Here is a 12,289-nt window from a genome sequence, read left to right on the forward strand (position 1 = left end):
AGGGTGCGCGAGAGCATCTCCTCCACAGAGGGGCCAAAAGTAAAGCCCGGCGAAATACGGGCGTCCATGAGGCGAGTCTTGTCCGCCTCAGGGACCCGCCGTGCCTGAGACAGCCAAAGCTGGCGGTGTGCCGCCACAATGGCTGCCAAGGATCGCCCTGTCACCCTTGCCCCCTGGCGCATCACCGTAACCAGCTGATCTGGCGCCGCCACTATCTCCGAGATAGGGGGCGGGGTGGGTGATGTGCCTTGTTGCTCCGAGGGCTCTGCCAGCTGGGCTACATACAAGGCCAGCAGGCTCTCCGTATTTTGGAGGCGAGCCGCTTGGGCTCCAGCCTCATACGCCCTCCGGAGCAGCGTCTCCATGACGTGACACTGCCTGTTGGGGCAGGCCAGGTCGCATGGCTCCGCAGACAGCGGAGGTAAGGAGACGAGCGCGGCTATGGTGGAATTAACCCGGGGTAAATCCACCAAGCCCGCTTCTGCCATGCCCTGGGTCCTGGCATAAGCCTCCCCTCTCCTGGCAAGGGCGGGGGTTGTTGCTGCATGGTCCCAGGTAGCCCTCAGCTCATCAAAGAGGTCAGGCAGCAGCAGGAGGGCCTGTGTGGGCCGCTGCGCGCGCTGACCCCTCTCAAACCTGGAGCACGGCGGGGCAGGATCAGAGGGCCAGGGGAGCTGAAGAGACTCCACAGCCCTCTGAATAACTGCCCAGAACTCCCTGTCCTGTCCCGTAGGAGCAGGGGGGGCGTCCACGCTCAACGGAGGAGGAGGGGTGGAAGCGACCAGCTCCTCCTCCATGAGCTTCGCCTCGAGCTCTGAGTCCTCGTGAGGACCCAGAGACAGGCAGTCCTCCTCCCAGGTGGCCCGTCTACTGCCCTCCTCCTGGGATGGGGCAGACAGACTCCCCTCAATCTCCACCGGCGTGGTGTAAGCCGGCTGCTAGCGCTCCTGCTGTGGAGGAAAAAGCCCTGTGGACAAAAAACCAACACAGCAAGCAGTCGGAATATATAAGACACTATATAAACACAACTATTATTTTTAAAGTGTGCTATTTGTAGCCGAAACTGAAACCGAAGTGCACCGGAGCCCCGGAGCGCGGACGGAACAGAGTCGGATTAGCTATCAAAGATAATAACTAATAACACAAATAGACACAGACAATAATAACAATGGTGGTGACAGCACAGCTGTGAAGCCAACCAACCGAGCAATAATATTTTTTAATAAACAATCAAAGTCTAATGCACAAGACAAGACACGGAGAGCTCACGTTCTCAGGTCAAGGCGAAGAAGCAAAAGAGGACAAACCTGCGCTGACGTCACGTTTTATAGAACAGGAAGTGGGAAGGGACCTGTTCTGAGTGACGAGCGTAGGGGCCAATGGCAGCTTTGATAGAGTGACGTTTCGATCAGGTTCCCGCAGAAGTGCGCAGAAACCCCTCCCCCAGCTGTGCTGGAGGAGGTCAGGATGGAGAGGGCGACAGTATTATTGGTCGCATCCCGATTGCCTCGGCCCTCATCCAGTTGCCCTGCAGAGGTATGTGGCAGTTTCCCCTGCAGGGGAATCTCTTCCATATATATATTTTCTTTGTTTTGGTGACATTCAACATCATTAACATGTAACAAAGTTAAGTTTGATCATTAGAGTTTTTAATAAATAAATTATTTTAAATAATTGTTTAATTATTTGTAAACTACACTATTCATTACAGTCTAAGGACTGAAGAACAACCATGTTGCTCTGTTACATGAAATACACGTCAATTGCAGAATAAAACATTTTGTATTTTTTTCATCAATTATAATATATTTACACTCTTTTTGTGATTTAAAGCAAAATTAATTTGGATTCATGTCAATTAGCAATTTGCTTAATCTTATATTGTTTTCCAGATATAAACAAATACATGATTACATGTTTTGGATACAGATGACATGTCATATATGCAAATTTGATTACTTAAGTTAGAGATTCTGAAAAGGGGCATGGTCAGCTGAACTGGTTCAAGTCTCATCTGGTTTTCAATGCTAGAAAACACTGAAACCAAAATACATTAAAAAATGCTTGTAGAAAATATTCTGTAGTTAATAAAAGTAGTGCAATATTGATTTCAATATAAATTTTCTTCCTTCAAATCACACATTTGTATTACCCTTTACAAATGTGCATGTGCTTTTGGATTTATAAAGCTGCAGGGAAGAGACTGTCTTGTTACCCAAGCTATAATTTCCTTTTCTGTAGAATTAATTAAATAATATTATTAGATACAATTACGTATTTTTAGTTGTGCCTTTACATGTGATGAGTGCTTTAAGGTAACTATTTTTGTGCTTACATTCTATCCTCCTTCCTGGACTGAGTATACAATATGCTGTTGTTTATTAATTTTTTTACTCACATGTACCTTTTCACTTTAATGTACCTTTATGGTTATGTGCTGGGTAGGGATGGGGGAGGGGGGTCTTGGGGGGGTGGGGGTAGTCTGATAAAACTCCTGATTAGTGTTTACCACACTGGCTGTTTTTTCGAGATGGGTCAGGGTTCTGTATAGTTCAGAGATATTGTGTGTTATTATTTAGTGAATGGCTTCTAAGTGTCCCATGTCATCTCTTGGGGAAACATTTTGTTCCCACAGCAGATATATTGCATAGATGATATAGATTTTTGAAATGATGCAGGCTCTTACTATGAGAAAACCTAACAGTTATCACATCCACTGACATAAGGGCAAAAATGTTAAGCCAGTTCCTGTATCGCCATTGCAGAATTTATGCTCATCATGGTTTCTAAAGTGCTTGTTTGGTGATGCTAATGTATGATCTAATGTATATTTAGTAGATTCCGAGGTTGAACGGCCGAGCGATATGGTTGAGTGTCAAGGCGTAGCAGACCTTGGTCTTCATGGTGCCGCTTGGTCGGTGGTGTTGCAGACTCTGGGGCTTTTCAGAACAGGTGTATATATACTGAGATTATGTGACAGATCATGTGACACTTAGATTGCACACAGGTGGACTTTATTTAACTAATTATTTGACTTCTGAAAGTAATTGATTGCACCAGATCTTATTTAGGAGCTTTATAGCAAAGGGGATGAATACATATGCATGCACCACTTTTCTGTGTTTTTTTTTTTTTTTTTTTTTTAAACAAGTAATTGTTTTCATTTCACTTCACCAATTTGGACTATTTTGTGTATGTCCATTACATGAAATCCAAATAAAAATCAATTTAAATTACAGGTTGTAATGCAACCAAATAGGAAAAATGCCAAGGGGGATGAATACTTTAGCAAAGCACTGTATATCAAAATCCTATTTTCAAAGTTTTTCTCCCTCCAACTGGTTCAAATGTAAAGATTGCAAGCACATTATTTTGAACTATCATGTTACATTTTTGCTGTCTGTAACTTTAATAATAATTTTTTTTGTCATTTTCTTGGTTTTTAAGTCGGGAATTAGACATACACACAAAAAGCTCATTTGCAGTGTGAATCCCTCACATATTGGTGGCACCCAGCAGTACTGAATCATTACACTTGAACTATGGGCTTAAACATGGATTGTAGGTTAGAGCTCACTATAATGTCACACTTTACAGTTATGAGTTCTAGGTTATACACAAACATGCACAACATTTGTAAAATTATTATTTAAAAAATCCAAGAAGCTGTAATATTTTAGTAGCTCCACCAAATTCAATAAAGTTGAAAGCAAACAGAAGAAAAATCTACATCAAATCAATATTTGGTGTGACCACCCTTTGCCTTCAAAACAGCATCAACTCTTCAGGTACACTTGCACACAGTTTTTGAAGGAACTCGGCAGGTAGGTTGGCCCAAACATCTTGGGAGAACTAACCACATCTCTTCTGCAGATTTAGGCAGCCTCAGTTGCTTCCCTCTCTTCATATAATCCCAGACAGACTCGATGATGTTGAGATCAGGGCCCCTGGGGGCCATACCATCACTTCCAGGACTCCTTGTTCTTATTTACGCTGAAGATAGTTCTTAATGACTTTCACTGTATGTTTGGGGTCATTGTCATGCTGCAGAATAAATTTGGGGCCAATCAGATGCCTCCCTGATGGTATTGCATGATGGATAAGTATCTATCTGTACTTCTCAGCATTGAGGAGACTATTAATTATGACCAAATCCCCAACTCCATTTGCAGAAATGCAGCCCCAAACTTGCAAGGAACCTCCACCATGCTTCACTGTTGCCTGCAGACACTCATTTGTGTACCGCTCTCCAGCCCTTTGACGAACAAATTGCTTTCTGTTACAGTCAAATATATCAGATTTTGACTCATCAGTCCAAAGTACCTGCTGCCATTTTTCTGCACCCCAGTTCCTGTGTTTTCGTGCATAGTTGAGTCCCTTGGCCTTATTGCCACGTCGGAGGTATGGCTTTTTGGCCGCAATTCTTCGATGAAGGCCACTTCTGACCAGACTTCTCAGGACAGTAGATGGGTGTACCAGGGTCCCACTGTTTTCTGCGAATTCTGAGCTGATGGCACTGCTGGACATCTTCCAATTGTGAAGGGAAGTAAGCATTTAAGTAATTCATCTGCTGAAGTTTCCTTGGCCGACCACAACGGTCTTCAACGTTGCCCATTTCTTTGTGCTTCTTCTTCTGGAAACCCCTGTCTACCTTGAAATTTCTGCCTGGGAGAGACTTTGCTGATGCAGTATAACTACTTTGTGTCTTGTTGCTATGCTCAGTCTTGCCATGGTGTATGACTTTTGACAGTAAACTGTCTTCAACAACCTCACCTTATTAGCTAAGTTTGTCTCTTCCTCAACCAGTTTTATTCCTCCTACATAGCTGTTTCTGTGTCAGTTAATGATTGTGTTTCAACCTACATATTGAATTGATGATCATTAGCACCTGTTTGGTATAATTGTTTAATCATACACCTGACTATATGCCTACAAAATCCCTGACTTTGTGCAAGTATACCTAGAAGAACTGATGCTGTTTTGAAGGCTGTAGAGCCGTTATCAATGTTTTATATAAACTGTATTATGTTCTATATTTGAAATAATAATATGCAGACTGAGCAAATTAGATTTGTCAAGCTAGCAACCGGCAGTTGTCCAGAGGATATGCTCTGGACATTCTCCTCTCCACTTTGACTTCTGTTCATTATGATAAGAGGAACACCCAAACAGATAAACAGCCTACAGATACCAGTTTGCTTAATGTTTGTTTGGGGTTTCCTGTTCTTCTCTCAAGGCTGAAGATGCTACATTATAGTGATTGATTACCTCATTGTTCATTGTTAAAGAAAACTGTGAGATTGGGCAGTTTGTATGCCACAACAGGAAAACACCTTCTTCCATGCTTCAAAACTCCCTCCCTTCAGAAGAGTGTCCTACAAACTTTCCAGAGCTTGCACCTTTTGAAGCTTTTGATTGGATGAACGGCCACAACATTCTATATCATCTTCCTATAAAGCTGCACTCATATTTGTAAACATTAAGAGTCCCTACTGAGGTGGGAAGCTTCCATGTCGGGCCTCTTCCAGGCCTGGCATGTTAAATAAATACATTTATCCTCTGTGCATCAAGACTGGGTTCTTCAAGGGCAAAGGGTGGTCACACCAAATATTGATTTGATTTGATTTAGATTTTTCTTCTGTTCTTTGCATTTAGTTAATTGATAAATATAATCTATTAACATGTCTATTTTTGAAAGCATTCTTACCTGCCTAAAACTTTTGCACAGTACGGTATATATTAATATAAGGATACCTCCTTGCTCTGTAGATCACGAAGAAGTGTAAAACATAGTAATGTTGTTGGTAACTTTTTACTTGTGAGAAAGAGGGGGAATGAATAGACGTATGCATTCTTCTTTTTATTTAAATACTTTTATCTTCTTGAACTTGTACAACCAAAAAATATACATAAAATGTGTTTACTGCATTGAGATAAATGTGTTTGTTGAAGCATGCTATTTTCAGGTTAGTTCTTGCTGTGGGAAAATGATTCTGTCTGAGATACATCTGTGCCCATAAATTGTGAAATTGTCTGCACCTTCTGCTGTGTATATGGAGTTGTACAGTCCTTCAGCTGTGTGAGTTTTTAGAAGATCAAAAATTGAATCTTTCTGCTCAGTATCCTTTATACAATAAAGACTAAAGCAAGTAATAGAAAAAATCAGTTTTATTTACAGACTACCAATATGGAATCTCTGCTATACCCATGTGGTTATGTGTCATTTCTATGGTTTATGGTGAATTCTCGTTCACTATCATTAACATGGTTCATGTGGCTGGGGCAGTGCCTGGAGATTAACACATTTCCTGGTAATGAAATTAAATTCTGCATGCTTCAGCCATGCTGCCTGCCAGTGATATGGCAGATACATCCTTAATGTTTTTAAGAGTGCAAAACACAGTGCTTTGAAAAACACATAGCCCACTAATGTTGTCTAATGTAAGCCTTGTGGTTCATTTTAATGGGCAAAAAGTAGGCAAATCCTTCAGAAAAATCTGGATAGGTTTCTAATAAAATAATTAATAAGAGAAAAAATAATGTACACTTTGTTGGTTACGTGTTCCTTGTGTAGAAGAGTGGAATGGGCAGTCATATGCATTTTTAATTTTCATTTCAGTAATTTACCTTTTTCTTAGGTTCATTGAGATAAATGCCAAAGCATGTCATCTCCAGGTTAGTTCTCATATTCAAGAATTGTTATTGGATCACAGTTAAAATAGCACCTACAGAGACTTGGAGCACCTACACTCTTTGGTTAACAAAGCCTCGAAAACCTGATAAAAGTAAGCTTTTCTTATTTATATATTAACTTTTGTTTTTCATCTCTGATTTCTTCTTCTTGAACATTGGTACTGATGAGTCCACAGAAATATGGACACCCTGCAAGACCACATCTTTCTGATAAATCCAAAGTGATCAAGGAATGCAGAAAAGAAATTAAGTACTAAATAGCTGTTGATGTGGTAACTGACAGAGTGTTTCAAACCTGTGATAATAAAACAATTGTCAGAGCATTATCCTACAGGATTATCCTACGGCTATATGTCCACTGGATCTTAAGACCAACACCTTAACCACTTGGCCACTTTGGTGTTACTACTTAGTATAAGTTGTTAAGGGCAACAGGTATTATTGAATCATTAGAGGATGAGCTATGAAAAGAGATTAAAAGAGATATATTATACATCCAGTGAAGCAGGAAGTTTTGGGGCAATCGATACACTACTGAGAAGTGTCAGAGCAAAGGGTGTCCATGTAAAAAGAGAACATGTTTTGCAATGGTTATCGGATCAATACACATATTCAGTGCACAAACCAGCGAGGGTGAGGTTTAAGAGGAACTTGACACTGGTACAAGACATTGACTGGCAATGGCAGGCGGACCTGGTGGAAATGGGTCAGTTCTCAAAGTTCAATAACAGTATGAAATACACTCACCTATTAGGATTATTAGGAACACCATACTAATACTGTGTTTGACCCCCTTTCGCCTTCAGAACTGCCTTAATTCTACGTGGCATTGATTCAACAAGGTGCTGAAAGCATTCTTTAGAAATGTTGGCCCATATTGATAGGATAGCATCTTGCAGTTGATGGAGATTTGTGGGATGCACATCCAGGGCACGAAGCTCCCGTTCCACCACATCCCAAAGATGCTCTATTGGGTTGAGATCTGGTGACTGTGGGGGCCAGTTTAGTACAGTGAACTCATTGTCATGTTCCAGAAACCAATTTGAAATGATTCGACCTTTGTGACATGGTGCATTATCCTGCTGGAAGTAGCCATCAGAGGATGGGTACATGGTGGTCATAAAGGGATGGACATGGTCAGAAACAATGCTCAGGTAGGCCGTGGCATTTAAACGATGCCCAGTTGGCACTAAGGGGCCTAAAGTGTGCCAAGAAAACATCCCCCACACCATTACACCACCACCACCAGCCTGCACAGTGGTAACAAGGCATGATGGATCCATGTTCTCATTTTGTTTACGCCAAATTCTGACTCTACCATCTGAATGTCTCAACAGAAATCGAGACTCATCAGACCAGGCAACATTTTTCCAGTCTGTCCAATTTTGGTGAGCTTGTGCAAATTGTAGCCTCTTTTTCCTATTTGTAGTGGAGATGAGTGGTACCCGGTGGGGTCTTCTGCTGTTGTAGCCCATCCGCCTCAAGGTTGTACGTGTTGTGGCTTCACAAATGCTTTGCTGCATACCTCGGTTGTAACGAGTGGTTATTTCAGTCAAAGTTGCTCTTCTATCAGCTTGAATCAGTCGGCCCATTCTCCTCTGACCTCTAGCATCAACAAGGCATTTTCGCCCACAGGACTGCCGCATACTGGATGTTTTTCCCTTTTCACACCATTCTTTGTAAACCCTAGAAATGGTTGTGCGTGAAAATCCCAGTAACTGAGCAGATTGTGAAATACTCAGACCGGCCCGTCTGGCACCAACAACCATGCCACGCTCAAAATTGCTTAAATCACCTTTCTTTCCCATTCAGACATTCAGTTTGGAGTTCAGGAGATTGTCTTGACCAGGACCACACCCCTAAATGCATTGAAGCAACTGCCATGTGATTGGTTGGTTAGATAATTGCATTAATGAGAAATTGAACAGGTGTTCCTAATAATCCTTTAGGTGAGTGTACATTCTAACCTGTATAGATGTGTTGTCCAAATATGCCTGGGCAGTACCGTTAAAAAACAAAACGGGTCAGCAAGTGTGTGCAGCCTTTAAAAGAATATTCACCCAAGGGCGCGTTCCGAAGAAATTGCAGACAGATCAGGGGAAAGAGTTCCTCAATCAGGGTTTTCAAAGTCTTTTCAAGCAACACCAAATTGTACATTTTGTGACAAACAGTAAAGTGAAAGCTGGTAGAGAGGTTCAATAGGACTATAAAATCGAAAATGTGGAAGTATTTTACAACTGTGAATACTTTAGGTATGTTGATGTCTTACCAGACCTGGTGTGCAGTTACAATCACACATTCCATAGAACTGTCAAGGAATGTCCAGTCGATGTCACCCCTGACAATGCCCTGAGGGTATGGAGGACAGTGTATGGATCATTTTTAAAAAGCAGACCTTCAATATTAAAGTTTAAACAAGGTGATCATGTGAGAGTATCAAGGATAAAAGGGAGATTTGAAAAGGGGTATGAGCAGACAATTCACTGATGAGATTTTCATAGTCAAAGAATGTGTGCCTGGATTAAGACCCATTTACAAACTAAAAGATCATGCTGGTGATGAGATAAAAGGTCAGTTTTACACAGAAGAGTTACAAAAGATAAACCCAAATGTTGACAGAGTATATCGTATACAAAACATTTTAGACTCGAGAGGTCGTGGCAGAAATAAACAAGTTTTAGTCAAATGGCTGGGGTGGGGGGTTAAATGTAATAGTTGGATCAAAGCTTCAGAGGTGAAAGACATAGCCCCGGGGTTGTGAGAGGCTCAAAAAATGAGTGAAAACGGATTTTACCTGACTTTAACCAGCAACGCCTCACAGGATCTATTTCCTAATAACAAGAGCTCCAACTTTACTGATCATCTAGCCAAATCCATCGATCTATCAGGTAAACGGGAGGTAGGGATGGTGGAGATGCACTACCCCATGACTGTCAATACGTTTGACAGGAAACAGAGCTTCGAATTGCATTCTGAGACAACTGATAATAACTGGTATTATGAAATATCACAAGGCTACTTTAAAAACATTGATGTATTGTTAACAGCCATGAATAATGCTGTCAAGGCAGTCCCCACATCACCCAAGGTATACTTTCAATACAACTATATTAGTAGAAATGTGCGCATTTTCGGGGATTCGACAATATTGTTTTTTACCAGGGGCCAGCTAGCACACGTCTTGGGGTTCATTCCCGAGGAAAAACTCGCCCCATCCTGCGGATATTACTGCGGGTTTTAACCACATGTATGTTTATACCGATATAATTGAATACCAATTAGTGGATGACTTATGCCCCACTTCTGCGCTGTGTACCTAAAAAAGGGGAAGAAGGCAAGTTTGTTACGCTGTTATATGATAAGCTGCACTATGTCCCCCTGAGTATGGATCAATTTGACACCATCAGCATTGAAATAAAGACTGATCAGAACAAACATGTCACATTCACATATGGCAAGGTGATAGTGAAGTTGCATTTCCAACCTGTTAGATACAACCACTTTTAAAAACATGGTGATTGTTAAAAACTATGGAGACCTGCACATGTATAGGAACTACTACAAGTATCATATTTAGAGCATTATTCAGAAAAGCTATGCCTTTTCTGATACGTTGATTAGAAATTGTCAAACCACATATCAGATCGGCGTCCACAAACATAGCTAAAGATGTGGTCAGGCAGGTTACAAGTGCATTGGCCAACAGAATAAATGCTCCGAAACAGGAGGTATATCAGGAGAGGCATTAAAAGGAAAAGAACAACACCACTGGAGCTCACAGGACCTGTTAAAAGAAGGGCCGTACGCAAGAAACACAATCATAAAAGAAACAGGGCCGGTAAGAAGAGGAGCTCCAGGTAACAACATCGCGGGGATATATTTTAAACATGGCTTTCGTGCACTGTAGCCCTGGGGAGTGCACCAAATCTGAACTGGACCTTTTTCAGCTGGCACCCACACAGACCAGCTTTGAGAAGAGCATCTATGTGGAGGTGCTGCCACTCACAGCGCTCTCTGACAATGCCCCACTGGAATTTTACATCACTGGAAACGGCGAAGACTATCTAGATCTGAACAACACCGTGATCTATCTGACTTGTAAAATTACTAAGCACGATGGCACCGATCTGGCCCTGGATGATCGGGTGGGCCTGGTAAATTACCCCGTGGCCTCCCTTTTCAGTCAAGTCGACATCACAATTGGGGACAGACTTATTAGCCAGAGCATACAACTGTTATCCTTACAGAACTATTATAGAATCCATTCTCAACTACAGTGAAAGCACTTTGAACACACAGTACTCTGCAGGCCTTTTTGTCAAGGACACAGACGGCCAGCATGAAGTAACCGTGCTGAACGGGGCAAACCTGGGGTTCAAAAATAGAGCTGCCTATACAGCAGGAAGCCGAAAACTAGAATTGTTGGGTTGTATTCATGCAGACATGCTTTTTCAAGACAAATTAATGCTGAATGGTGTTGATATAAAAATTAAACTCACCCGTAACAGAGAAGCGTTCTGTCTCATGAGCAACGCTGAGGATTTTAAACTGTCGGTTCTCTCAGCAGCTCTGTTTGTGAAGAGGGTCCAGGTGGCTCCCGCTGTCAGGCTGGGTCACGCCGATGCGCTGCAGGTGGCTAATGCAAAATACCCTGTAGATCGGGTTCAGATTAAAGTGTTCAGTCTGGCCAGAGGAAGCCGGGTGTGCAACCAGGAAAATTTGTTTCTGGGCCAATTGCCTAAAATAATAGTAATTGGTTTTGTGGACAACGCATCATTCAGTGGTGATGTTACACAAAACCCCTTCAACTTTAAACATTGTGATATTAATTTCCTGGCCCTGTATGCAGATGGAGAGCAGATCCCTACTAAACCGTTACAACCGAATTTCGCAAATAATAACAGTGTCCGGGAGTACTTTAACCTGGTGGAAACAGCTGGAAAGCGCCTCAAAGACAAGCCTCTGGTAGTGGACCGTAAGGAGTTTGCCAGAGGTTACACCCTGTTTACATTTAACCTCAGCCCGGATCAAGAGTGCACCGGGCACTATTCACTCATAAAAACAGGGAACCTGAGAGCAGAAATTAGTTTTGCCCAGCCATTACCAACCACCGTGAACATGATAGTGTATGCTGTTTTTGACAACATTGTTGAAATTAACATGAGATGCCAAATCCTTTACGACTACAGCTGAAAAGGAAAAAAAAAAAGATTGCTTTGTACTTTTCACTAAACTGGCCATGGATTCCAAACAACTTTTTGCCATCATGACTAAGGACATTTACACAAGAGACTATTTTCTGGGGGTGTTTCCATCTGATAAGCTCCCCAAACGATCACGAGTCCAGAATAGGAGGCCAGTCTGTCTCATCATTAACACCCACCCCCACGACTGACCCGGGGAGCACTGGCTCACTATCTATCTAGGAGGAGATGGGAAGGCTGAATTCTTTGATTCTTATGGATTCCCTCCCAATGCTCCTTTTTTCCCTAAATCAATCATGCATTTTTTAAACACAAATCCCATGTTAACAACGTATAACAGTAACCAGTTGCAAGATGCTTTGTCCACAACATGTGGAAACCATTGTATGTAT

At 42.0% G+C, this 12,289-nt stretch overlaps 1 protein-coding gene across 1 annotated transcript; it reads left to right on the forward strand.

The window, feature by feature from the left end:
• The first annotated feature begins 10,580 nt into the window (after positions 1-10,580).
• On the forward strand, positions 10,581-11,886 carry LOC136753849 (uncharacterized protein F54H12.2-like). The gene is made up of 2 exons (XM_066710234.1): positions 10,581-10,847; positions 11,017-11,886. Exons 1-2 carry the CDS (start codon positions 10,581-10,583, stop codon positions 11,884-11,886), a joined length of 1,137 nt encoding a protein of 378 aa, XP_066566331.1.
• The last annotated feature ends 403 nt before the right edge of the window (positions 11,887-12,289 follow it).

Source organism: Amia ocellicauda, chromosome 7, assembly GCF_036373705.1.
Source record: "Amia ocellicauda isolate fAmiCal2 chromosome 7, fAmiCal2.hap1, whole genome shotgun sequence".
NCBI lineage: Eukaryota > Metazoa > Chordata > Actinopteri > Amiiformes > Amiidae > Amia > Amia ocellicauda.

Coding starts and splice junctions, on each gene's coding strand:
- LOC136753849 (XM_066710234.1), top strand. CDS start 10,581: ATGGCTTTCGTGCACTGTAGCCCTGGGGAGTGCACCAAATCTGAACTG. Junction 10,848..11,016: donor TGGATGATCGGGTGGGCCTG/GTAAATTACCCC, acceptor CTTTTTGTCAAG/GACACAGACGGCCAGCATGA.